Raw genomic sequence first — 12,696 nt, 5'->3', positions numbered from 1 at the left:
TTTTTTGATGTGATGTCTTAGGCTGCTCTTCTGCCTTGTGTGCAACATCATTATAGGCATGAATCCCTGTTTATTTTGAATAAAGATATTTAGTATAGTAATTTCAGAATGTCTTGGATATTTTTTTACATTCATATAGTCAAGCAGATTGTAAATGGCCCCTACCTATCATAGAACACCTAGGAAATCTGATCATTTAATTTTATCTTTGTTTTCAGTAGGAGCACCTCAAGTTACTTAATTTCTCCCTCCTGCAAATAATCTTCCACCATGTTAATGACATGATTCTGAAATGCTCTTTATTCTTTTAGGCCCTTTTGGCCAATATGGCTGCCATGTTTGCCATCTACCATGGTTCCCAAGGGCTGAAGCACATTGCTAGGCGGGTGCATAATGCCACTTTGATTTTGTCTGAAGGTGAGTTGGTCATCAGTTTAAAATTTGGGGGCTTACCAAAACTGATAGGTAAAATTGGAAACTTGGAGGATGTCCAATAATAAATGTAAAATTAACAGTCAGATGAGCAACTTGGAAAATATTCTTGATATCTGTGATAGATTTAGTGTTAATAATGGTTTTTTTTGTTAATAATGTTTTTAATAAATACAGTGTATGCTCTCTTTCTACCCCTAGACACAAAAAGGATAAACATTGGTGGAAAATGAAACTAAAAGTGTATTTTCTTGTGTGAGAAAGAGAAGCAAAATAGAAGAGAGTTAAGTGAGAAGTGGAGAGAAGTTCAGATAGTACCCCAAGTATTCTGTTGTTTCAAAAATATTTTAATACATGCACTAATTTGTTTCATTTATAGCACTGGTTTTCCTTAGTTCATTGGAAATAAAGTTTTGTGCTATTATCTGTTTGTTTCTTTGTAAGAGTCTTTTTTGTCTCTGTCTTGTGCTCTTGAGTAAGTATATTTATGATTATGATATGCAGTGTATTAGCTATTATTCCCTTATTTTGTTATGAATTTTTATTTTTTCATAAAGTAAATAAGCAAGTGACAGTAAATATAATTTAGAAAAAAGTATATAATAATAAACGTGAAATTTCAACCTTACAATATTTAAGGAAATGTCAGCTAAAGCAATAAAACAGTATTTGCCACATCACATTGATAAAGATGAAGAAGAATGCGGGTGCCATAGTGGTGTGCTTACAGATGACACTTAAACACGTTGTATTAAAAGCTTTAAAAAGTTCCTATAGCTCTTTCCCATCTTGCAAGATGGCGGGTGAAAAAACTGAGAAGCCAGACACTAAAGAGAAGAAACCTGAAGCCCAGAAGGCTTCTGCCAGTGGCACTGGTAAAAAGGGTAAGGTGAAGAAGGCAAAGAAGTCTAGGAGGGGCAGCCCCACTGCAGCCGAAATCCTGTCCTAGTTAGAGGAATTGGTAGATACTCCCGATCTGCCATGTATTCCAGAAAGGCTTTGTACAAGAGAAAGTACACAGCTGCTAAATCAAAGGTTGAGAAGAAAAAGAAGGAGAAAGTTCTTGCTACCATCACAAAACTGGTTGGTGGGGACAAGAATGGAGGTAGCCGGGTGGTTAAGCTTCGAAAAATGCCTAGGTACTACCCTACTGAAGATGTGCCCCGAAAGCTCTTGAGCCACGGCAAGAAACCCTTCAGTCAGCATGTGCGGAAGCTTCGAGCTAGCATCACTCCTGGCACCATCTTGATCATCCTCACCGGGCGTCACAGAGGCAAGAGAGTGGTCTTCCTGAAGCAGTTGGCCGTGGCTTGCTACTTGTGACTGGGCCTCTGAGCCTTAATCGTGTTCCTCTACGAAGAACACACCAGAAATTTGTCATTGCCACCTCTACAAAAATTGACATCAGCAAAGTGAAAATCCCCAAACACCTCACTGATGCTTACTTTAAGAAGAAGAAGCTGCGGAAGCCCAGACACCAGGAGGGCGAGATCTTCGACACCGAGAAAGAGAGATACCAGATTTCAGAGCAGCGCAAGGTGGATCAGAAAGCGGTGGACTCACAGATTTTGGCAAAAATCAAAGGTGTTCCTCAGCTCCGGGGCTACCTGCGACCCGTTTTTGCTCTGACAAATGGAATTTACCCTCATAAATTAGTGTTCTAAATTTCTTACTAAGAACCTAATTAAATACCTGATACATTTAAAAAAATAAAATAAAATAAAATAAAAAATAAAAAGTTCCTATAATTAAAAAAAAGTTCCTATAATTTGACCTAGGTATTTTACTTCTAGAAATATGTCTAAAGGGAAATAGATATATTGAAACATTGTTTATAATACTGTAGTCTCGAAAATGGCCTAAATATTTAACAGTAAGTGATTAAATTATGATATGCCCATATGTTGGATGGACTGTTACACAGCTATTGGCAGTTATGAGTTTCTTGACCTCTCACCATGATTGCCCGAGTTGTACACAGCAGAATGCAGGCAGTACTTGGCTCTGGTTGGGGGAGATGAATTTTCTTTTCGTATGTATTTCATAGAAATTTTTATTTCACATAATTTTTTGTTTTGTTTTTTGAGACACGTTTTTGTTATGTAATCCAGGCTGGCCTCAAATTGGCACCAATCTTCCTGCCTCAGCCTCCAGAGTGCTGGAATTACAGGCATGCGCCACCATGCCTGGAATAAATGTATTTATTTTTAAGTTTTTTGTTTTTTTTTTTTTGCAGAACAGGGGATTGAACTCAGGCCCTTGTGCTTGCCAGGCAAGCACTTATTCTACTGAGCTATCTCCCTGGCCTATTTATTTATTTATTTATTTATTTATTTGGAACTGGGGATTGAACTCAGGTCCTTGCGCTTGCCAGGGAAGCGCTTATTCCACTGAGCCATCTCCCCAGCCCTCTGTATTTATTTTTAAAGCAGCCACCAATATCCTGGTCAGGATCAGGGACAGCCTATAGTAGAAACTCCCCCTCTATTACCCTGTGAAGTGTCGCTGGCCCCGGAGCAGGTTTCTGTGTCAGACCGCCATGGCTTCCTGTCTCGTGTAGGTCTCAAGCGAGCTGGCCACCACCTCCACCACGACTTGTTCTTTGACACCCTGAAGGTTCAGTGCGGCTGCTCCCTGAAGGAAGTCTTGGCCAGGGCTGCTCAACGGCAAATCAACTTTCGGCTCTTTGAGGATGGCACTGTAAGTCAAATTCTCAGTATTTTTATAGATTGTCTAAATTTTTATGACTTTTCTCATTAAAAGCAATCCTCCTTATTAAAAGCAATGGGATTTGTGGCATAGTCTATTTTTGTAAATGATTGTATTTTCCAGTTTGGAGTACTGTGACATTTCCCAGTAAAACTAATTTATGCTTAGCTTTTGTCAAGGCTGGGTTTTCATATATGCGATTGTTCAAGGTAAAGACTCTGATAGGTGATCTAATAAGTTACATGAGAAAAATAAACTTAGTTCCAGTAGGAGTGTCTTGCAGCTACTGGACTGTGGACTTGTGTCCTTAACCCTTGTAATATCTTAGACTGTTATAGTCACTGTCCTCCAAGAGTGCTTTTGAATGTCATGGTACTCTGGTTCTTTTAGAATGATTTTGAATTTTGTTCCACACCTTCTTTCCCTTGACTTTTCCTGTGGTTCCTGTGGTGACTGTGGAATTAGAACTGATGCTTTTCTTCTTCTTTTGTTTGTTTCTGTAGCTCGGTATTTCCCTAGATGAAACAGTTAACGAGAAAGATCTAGATGACTTGTTGTGGATCTTTGGCTGTGAATCATCTGCAGTAAGTAAAATAAAAGCATGGCTTCCTCATGACTGTCAAGGTGGTATCAAAGATGGCCTTGCCTCCTATGGGACTGAATGTGAGGGAGGAAGGACTCGTATGTGACATTCGGGTAGCCTCTGTAAAAATAATGCCAGTGCCTGCCCCTTGCTCATGCGACTGCTGACAGCTAAAGGTCACTATTACAGCACTCCAACCAAGACCATGGATTCAGCCTGCAGTTCTACTTTGGTTCATGAACTTGGTTCTTCCCATTATTTTGGTCATGAACCAAGTTATCCAAGAGCAGAATCAAATTCAGTGGTTAGGGCCAATGTTGACCTTAGGGAGAAATTTGATTTGGTTTTCATCCAATTTAATTTGCAACCAGAATCGTAGAAAACATTAAGTTCGTGAACTGAGGTCCCACTGTAGTTGGAAGGCTTGTTAGTGGTGTTTAATTGATACTGTTCCCTAATATGAGGATTCTGGACATTGATATCTTTGCTCTTGTGAATTTTGAGGAAGTTATGATACACATTCATTTAATATATAGTAATTGAGGACCTACTATGTGGCAGGTACTGTGATAGACCCTGAGGTGGGGACCTGTTGTGCCTCCCGCCCTCACTGACTATGTAGCTCAGTGGGGACCTAGGCGCATGGGCACAGCGTTCCAATCCAACTGCTATGACTGTGGTGGGTGAGGATGCTTTCTAAGCCCAAAAGATGACCTTCTCTACAAGCTCGGACTCACTGTTCTTAGTGGAGACCCAAAAGATGAGGAGGCATTATCCTAGACCAAGATGGCACAGTGGAGGACAGTGGGTTTAGAGTTGTTTCAAACACTGGGCAAAATTCCCTTTTGAACTTTATTTTTTAATTAAATAGGCCAAATGGGGAGAGATTCTATGAGAAATCAAAGTAGTTGAGTGTGACTGAATTGATCTCACTCAATAGTAGAGTAGCAAATTCAGAGCAGGATGGCCATGGGATTAAAGTGCAAAAGTAGTCAGTAGCTCCCCAGACCTGTGGGAGAATGCTTGTCACAATGTGGTACGCTGCCTGCTGCAGAAAAGTCACTTGAGCATTTGCTGAATGAGTCTACGAAGCTTTCCTGCCAAAGTAGAAGCGTGCCCAGTGTCAGGTGGGGCCCTTTCAGACTCCAGCATCGGACCCTGAGAGAATGCTAAAGCTTCAGTGTTCCCTCTTGAACTTTAATATTAATTACATAGGATTGAACGAACTTGTTCCCTTTATAACACTGCACTGAGTTTATCCCCCATTACTTGGTCTGTGTGTTTGAGGAATGTTCTGGAGCTACCGTGTAGGATCTGAAGGTCATACTCTCAGCCTGCAGAGAGATGAGGAACAAGCCATCATGTGTTCAGGAGAGGTCTTATCAGATCCATGATTTGCTAGTGTTTCTCCTATGGTGTAGGCTGTCTCCTAACTCTTAGTCGCAGCCATTGATGAATGAATTTTTTTTTTTTCTTTCAGCATTAGGGACTCCACTCAGAGCCTTACATATGCCAGGCAAGCACTGTATCACTAAGCTACACCTCCAACCCAAATATTTCTAATTTAATTTTTTTTTTTTTTTGTATTTTAGTACAGGGTCTACAGGGTCTCACTACATAGATCAGACTCATAGTGATCCACCTGTGTTCATCCTCCCAAGAGCTGGGATTACAGGGGCGCGCCACCATGCCCAGTGTCAATCGCTGTCTCAGCGTGCCCTGGGGGCAGGGCCAGCATGGCAGGCTGGGGATTGAACCCCAACCACTATGTCTGCCTAAGCAGGCACTTTAATCTGTTGAGGTATTTGGCCAGCCCTCCAAATGTTTTTAATGTTAAAGAACTACAATATTTTTCTTTTGCTCTTGTTTTTGATGTTGTGTTTAAGAAACTGTTACTGGATCCAAGATCATGCAGATTTGTTCCTGTATTTCCTTCCAAGAGTTTGATAATTTGGGCTTTTGAGTATGTGTCTTTGATCTATTTTATGTGTTTTGTGACCTGTCCCCCTGCAGCCTGGGTGTCCACACGTGCTGCCCTTCAGTTCTGGTGGTTTCTTCTTGCAGGAACTGGTGGCTGAAAGCATGGGAGAGGAGCGGAGGGGTATCCCTGGGTCTGCATTCAAGAGAACCAGCTCATTTCTCACACACCAGGTCTTCAACAGGTTCGTGTGGGGTGGATGACTTCTGCGTCTCAATAGGCGAGGGAGCTTGGCGAGCACCGCTTCTGCGCTAACCACGATCCACCCTATTCACTGTGGCTCAGCCACAGCTCACTAATAAAGCCATACTGCAATGGTCCCCTTCCTGACCTGGGCCAAACACTGCCTGTTTCTGGATGACCCTGTTCTGACTCTTTTGGGTAGGGAGTTTAGAGGTTGTGGGGCCAAAGATCCCGCCAAGAACTCTCTGTCCTCTTCTTCCCAGCCTTCCTCTCGTGCCTGCATGCAGCAGCTTCTTGCATCGAGCACCCTTGGAGGTCCATGGGCGTGCTCTGCACTCCCTCCTGGTGTGTAGTTGATAGGTCACTCGTGGCCCGAACTGCTGTGCTATGAGGGCAGGCCTCGGTGTGTCTTACCCTTCAGGAGGATGAATGTAGCCTCTTCTCTGATCCTGATGGCCCTAACTATGTGTTTTGTGTCCACAGCTATCATTCAGAAACGAATATTGTCCGGTATATGAAGAAACTAGAAAACAAAGACATTTCCCTTGTCCACAGCATGATCCCGCTGGTAGTTGTTCGAGGCTTGTGTCCCTCACCCCAGCCCTGCCTGGCCTGGGCCCCTTGGTGATCTGTAATATGCTGCTGGCGGGACCGAGGGGTGGCTGTGTGGGAGGCGGGAGGCCTGGGTTAGGGTTAGGCCAGCGCCAGTGTGATCCGTTGTGCATGTGCTTCTTGCAGGGGTCCTGCACCATGAAACTCAATAGCTCATCTGAACTCACGGTAAGAGGCCCCCAGCCCCAGGAGGGCAGTTAGCAGGCGCACTTTTCCGGTTTGTGCAGAGGCCGGTCACTAGAAGCTAGCAGGGCAGGGATACTTTCATAATCCTTTACCTTGCTCTTCACCGATCTTGAAAGAAATCCTAAAATTTCTCACAACTTGATCCTTAAGTTTATGGGTAAAATTGTGTTCATTATTTATATTTTTGAGTCTGAGTTTGCTATGTTACCCAGGCTGGTCTTGAACCCATGGATTCAGGTGATTCCCCTGTCTCAGCTTCTCAAGTATCTGGGACTACAGGCACACACTACTGCACCCAGCTATGTCAAATTGCTCTTTTAATTAGATGTGTAGCAGTTATGCCTTCCTGAATGCTTCCTTTTTAAGAAATCTGTTACATTAAAACTGTTATTTTTCAATTTGTAGTTGTTAACCTCAGAAAGAATTAAGAACTGTAACCCTTGTTTCTAAAAACCCACTCACTATGTCAAAAGGATAGAGATTTGAGGGTAAAACTTATTCCTGGAGTCAACAGAAAATTGGTGTAACTTGTGTAGCATTTTGTATGGTTAGCATCTCTGCTGGCCTCAGATCCTTTTTAGCAGTTAACCTGTTCCTTTCATTTCTTGGGATTGTGCTGATGTGAAAAGTCACATTAAGCAAAGGGAATTCTTTTATATTGTAATAGGAAGGGTTTTCCCTATCACCCTTCCATTTGTTTGTCTGTCTTGGCTTTGAACTTGCTGTATAGTCCAGGCTGGCCTCAGACTCAGGAGAGTACTCCTGCTTCAGCTTCCCAGGTGGTGGGATTATAGGTGCGTGCCACCACACCTGGATCCTTTTGATTTTTCTGTTTGTGGCTTGTTCTACTTATGGAGGGAGAGAGAGAATGAGAGACAGAGAATGAGAGAATGAGAGAGAGGGGCATATGGGAGAATCGGGATAAGGGTTTCATAGTTTTCATCTCATTGTGTTTCATAGATAAAAGTCTGTCTTGCGAGGCAGGTGTGATGACATACACAGGTCATCCCACTATTTGGGAGGCAGAGGCTGGAGGAGTGCTGAGAGTATAATGTCAGCTTCGGCTACTTCTACATAGTGAGTTCAAGGCCAGCCTGAACTCAAACGAAGTGTATCTTGAGGTCTTTTTCTTTGTGGCCCTCATGTTGTACTCGTACAATGAGTCCTCCGTAGTGATGAGAGTTCCTTTGTCAGATTTGGTGAGGCTGAGGTGAATTCATATATTTAAGTGCTTTTGCAACAGTCCCTGGCATGCAAGAGGCGTTCTTTCTTTTTTCCCCTTCCCCTCTATCTTTTGATCCCCTTCTCATCTGAGAAAGATTTATCTCCCTACTTCCTGTTACCTTTTATTTTGCCCTTCATTTATAATTTAGGTTTCTCATATAGGAGAAATCATGTGATATTTATGTTTGTGTATCTTGATTTATTTCAGTAAAAATTATTTTATTTTATTTTTTTGGTGGAACTGGGGATTGAACTGAGGTCCTTGCACTTGCCAGGCAAGCGTTTATTCTACTGAGCCATCTCCCCTGCCCTCATTAAAAATTATGACGCATCGTTTTCTTAGAAATAACTCGTTTTATCTTTCTTTGTGGCAGAGTCGTACTCCATTGTGTATTCCCAACACGAAGCATGGGTATCACTGCCACACCACCATGATTAATGTTGTTGCTGTTACAACACATACGTAAGCATTTTTCCTCCCTTCTTGTTCCTCAGCCCATCACGTGGAAGGAATTTGCCAATGTCCACCCCTTTGTGCCTCTGGACCAAGCTCAAGGGTACCACCAGCTCTTCCGAGAGCTCGAGAAGGATTTGTGTGAACTCACGGGTTATGACCAAGTCTCTTTCCAGCCCAACAGGTGGGTGGATTTCTTTTCCTTTTGTTTGTTACTCATTGTTATGCAATAGGTCACCTCAAAGCTTTGAGGCTTAAGACAGCATTTATTATGTATTATTTTGTGAATAACTGGACAATTCCATTCCTCTGAGAAGATGGTATAGTCCAGGGTGACCTCGTGGACATAGCTGAGAAGCTGGTAATGGCTTTTTGTTTCTGGAATGTGACAGGTATCCACCAGAGCTTCCTCCTCTTTGGTAAGGGCCTTTCCTTTTTTGTCCCTGCAACCCCTTAAAGTGTGATGTGTTGGCCTGAGGTGAAGTGTAAGGACTGGAACCCTCTCAGAGCCCCCTCATGTTACAGAGCCGTCGCTTGCGGAGTGTTGTGCCTGTGGAAGCAGGTCGCAGGGCTCGTCCCGAGCCAACATGCATGTGAATGCTGGGGGAGATGAGGCTCGTTGTGGGCCACCTTTGGGAGCTTGCTACACTTCCTATTGATGACACAGCCTAAGAGCAAGAGCCCGGCACATGCGTTAGCTCCTGGTGAGCAGCAGGGTCTTGGTCTGGAAGGGCCAGGGGGGCCTCAGCCCTGCTTTGGTTCTGTTGTTCCCGTCTTCCAACTTCATCGCCTGTGAATGGAAAACTTCTCAGAAGTGGGAGATTCCAGCAAAAAGTCTTAGATAGTTATTAAAAATAGAATTCCTGAGCGCCACTCCCAAACTACTGACCATGAGTTCCAGGGCTAGAAATGAGAATCTTTAAGATTAAATAGCAAGGGATTCTCGGAGTGTGAGGTAACACCTGTGGAGGGCCTCAGAAGAGGACTGTGGTGCCTGCGCTTTGAGTCTCTACGTCATACCACTACAGTGGGTTCCCTGCCGCATCACTGGGGCAGTGGGTTAGCAAAGTGAACAACTCCTATTTCAAAATAATGTGATCAAATAATTTTAAGAAATGAGATATCCATCTATTGTGTCACTTTATAAGACAAATCCTACATGTCTTAATCAAGCAGAAGCTCAGCTTGCCTCCTGCTTGGCTGTGTAGGTTACGGAGCAGAGCTGTGCACTTTGCCAACACAGTTGGTATGCCTCGTAAAATACCGATGCTTGAGGAGGAGCAGAGGGCCGCTGAGAGGGCACAGGACTCTTAGTAACTGCCTCTCTGACTCTCGTTTCATACCTAGGAAGGAAGTGATAGAAAGGCAAGCTGCCATGTACTTCCACTGAAAATTTATCATTCATCTCGGAAAAGTGCTACACACCTCTAATCCCAGAACTTGGGAGGCTGAGGCAGGAGGATCTCAGTGAAATCCAGCCTGCACTACAATGCAAGATCCTGTCTTTAAGAATTCAAAAAATTCAAAGCACAACTAAAAAACTGGGGATGTGGCTCACAGGGTTGTTGTTCTGTGCCAAGGCCCAGGGCTTGATCCTCAACACTGCAAAACATAACATCTTTCAGTTTAAAAAAGTTTGTTGAATGTTGAAAATGAAACTGCCCTCTGGTGAATAGAGTCACATTTTGAGTGTTGTATGTATCAGAGGATACGGTAATATTTTAAGACTATTTTAACTCTTAAATTAGCTCTGGCAGGGAGTTGAGGTCGCAGACAGGGTCACAGAAGCCCAACCTCAGTGTGAGGAGGTGGGCCGTCCCCGAGGCAGTGCGTCCCAGCCTTGGCTGGCACTTAAAGTCACTTGTTGACTTATGGTTTACGACACCTGCTGCCCATCTCACAAGCCCGAACTGAACTATGATCTTAGTGGTGGATTGTGGGAGCAAGCGACAGGACTTGTGTGTCTCTGTGAGTCCCCCTAAGTCAGTGATGGTGAACCTTCTAGAGCTTTCACTGGTACAAACGGCTGCTGCAGCTCACATGCCTTAGGCTCCCACCGTTGCCCTGGGTGATTGCAGGGTGAAACCAAGGTTGAGAACCCCATCTCTTACACTTCGTTGTTTTCCTAGTATTTGTGATGTTCTTTGTCCTAATTTCCTCACTTGCTAATTGATTGACAGTGATAGTCAGCTGTCCCTGTCGAATAGGAGGGTGGAGATCTTTAAGGACGCACTTCCTAGAAGGCAGTGTCTTCTGTCCCTCCTGAGAACACCCAGTGTACCAGCCGTCTTCAGGGTCTGAGCTGAGGGGCATGGGGTTATACAAGGTCTTGGCTTAGCTGAGATGTTTATGGTCCTCAGCAGATGTGGGTCTGACGGCAAAGTGCCTGATATTTTGTTGGGAAAGTAGATTCGGCTGTGCTTGCGACAGATAAAGCAATTTGATGTCTCAATTTGGGGAAATGAAGAAAGAATGCGCCTTGTCTTCCAAGTGTGAGTGAGGCTTTTTTTGTTTGGTTTGGTGCAGTTGTGGTTTTTCTTGTGTTTGCCTTGTTACAACCTCATTTCGGTTTATTTGTGCTAATCTCTGCATGAATGGAATGCAGATTCCTTGCCTTACTGTGTATATTCCTGAGAGCTATCTATGTACTAAGTCTTCATATTCACTTCTAGCTGCTGTCCACTCAAATCCAGGGACCTGTATGGCTTTCATATTTATTGTAAGAAGAAGCAAAGTCTCTCGCCCTCTGTGAAGAAGAATTTGATGTATACTGTCGGTCATTGAAGTCATATTCATAGAGGGTACAGGCACAATTATCAAGGAACTGTTTACCCTTCATTGGTATCGTGCTTCATACCTGGTTGAGACTGCTCAGTGCATCTCTAGAGTTCTCGGCACAAAATGTTTTCTTCTTTCTGTATTTAGTATAGGGTCTACGTGGTCTCATTACATATATCAGAGTTGAAGTGATTCTTCTGTTTCCAACCTCCCAAGCACTGGGATTACAGGCATGCGCCACAATGCCTAGTAGCTGTCTCAGTACCTGCCCCAGGGACAGGGCTGCCACACTTAGGATCTCTTTTTTCTTTTTAATTATGGCATCCTAATGGGTGTGAATTAGTATTGTGTAAATTTAATTTGTATTTTCCCGATGATTAGTGTTGTGCATCTTTTCAGAGGCTTGCAGGGCATTTCTACATATTCTCTGGAAAAGTGTCTGTTCAAGTCTTTTGACTTTTTTTGTGTGTGCAACAAAGTTTTACTTTGTAGGTGAGGCTGTTCTTGAGTTCTCTGGGTAGCCTAGGTGGCCTCAAACTCACAGGTATCCTCCCTCCTCAGCTTCCAAGTGCTGGGCTTAAAGGCCTGCACTACTACACCTGGCTTTGAGTATATTTTAGTTGGGTTCTTTGGGGAGACTTTTGCTGTTGTGTTGCAGGAGTTCTTTATATTATATTATGGATATTAGTTCCTTATCAGATAGATGACTGGTACACATTTTCTCCAGTCCATAGGATACATGTGTACTCTGTTGATAGTGTCCTTTGATGCACAAAAGTAACTCTATGATCTTTTGGGTTCATATCATAGAATGTATACCTCATCCAGTGCTCGGTCCTATTGGCAACACTATTGGAGGATTGGCGGGAATATGCCACCAAGTTGTCCCAGTAAGGGGTGAAGCTGGTGTTTCCCAACTTCTGCCTTGTATTGGTTGTAGAGGCCCTAAGTCTGTGGCGCTTCTGTGCTCCTGGCCTGCCCACCACATCAGATCAAGCAGATTCCGCAGGTGGGAGTAGCTCCAGCTTGCTTTGAGATGCTTTCACCTTTTTTTTTTTTTTTTTTTTTTTTTTTTTTTTTTTCCGGTTTCCTCAGCACAAGGAATCATTAGCAGCAAAGTCTCCCACGACACTCTGTACTAGGCGGTGTGCAAGGTCCTACACGGGAACCAGCACAAGCGCTGGAAGTTTTTAGAGACTGGAGTTGCAGATCAGCTTGAAGAACTATGACCCTGGGCCAGGGAGATGGCTCAGTGGAATAAGCGCTTCCCTGGCAAGTGCAAGGGCCTGAGTTCAATCCCTGGTCCCGCCAAAAAAAATAAAAAAGAAAAAGAAGAACTATGACCCTCAGAAGGACAAGTGCATCTTGGGCACCATCAGGCTGAAGTCCACGCCCCGCCCAAAGCTTTCCGCGTGCGTCCTTGGGGACCAGCAGCACTGTGATGAGGCTGTGGACATCCTCCACATGGACATCAAGGTGCTGAAGAAGCTCAACAAGAGCAAGAAGCTGGTTAAAAAGCTGGCTAAGAAGTATGATGCTTTTCTGGCCTCAGAGTCC

At 43.7% G+C, this 12,696-nt stretch overlaps 1 protein-coding gene across 1 annotated transcript in view; it reads left to right on the top strand.

The window, feature by feature from the left end:
* Positions 1 to 12,696, top strand: part of Gldc (glycine decarboxylase) — a 123,612-nt gene that overhangs the window by 57,753 nt on the left and 53,163 nt on the right. Inside the window, exons 10-16 of the mRNA XM_023715826.1 lie at positions 312 to 417; positions 2,993 to 3,132; positions 3,645 to 3,725; positions 5,789 to 5,886; positions 6,369 to 6,453; positions 6,624 to 6,665; positions 8,403 to 8,545. Coding sequence (XP_023571594.1) covers positions 312 to 417; positions 2,993 to 3,132; positions 3,645 to 3,725; positions 5,789 to 5,886; positions 6,369 to 6,453; positions 6,624 to 6,665; positions 8,403 to 8,545 — 695 coding nt within the window. The remainder of the gene's footprint in view (positions 1 to 311; positions 418 to 2,992; positions 3,133 to 3,644; positions 3,726 to 5,788; positions 5,887 to 6,368; positions 6,454 to 6,623; positions 6,666 to 8,402; positions 8,546 to 12,696) is intronic.

Source organism: Octodon degus, unplaced genomic scaffold, assembly GCF_000260255.1.
Source record: "Octodon degus isolate 3935 unplaced genomic scaffold, OctDeg1.0 scaffold00044, whole genome shotgun sequence".
Classification (NCBI taxonomy): Eukaryota; Metazoa; Chordata; class Mammalia; order Rodentia; family Octodontidae; genus Octodon; species Octodon degus.
The sequence above is the reverse complement of the archived record's forward strand: the minus strand, read 5'-3'. Positions and strand labels throughout refer to the sequence as shown.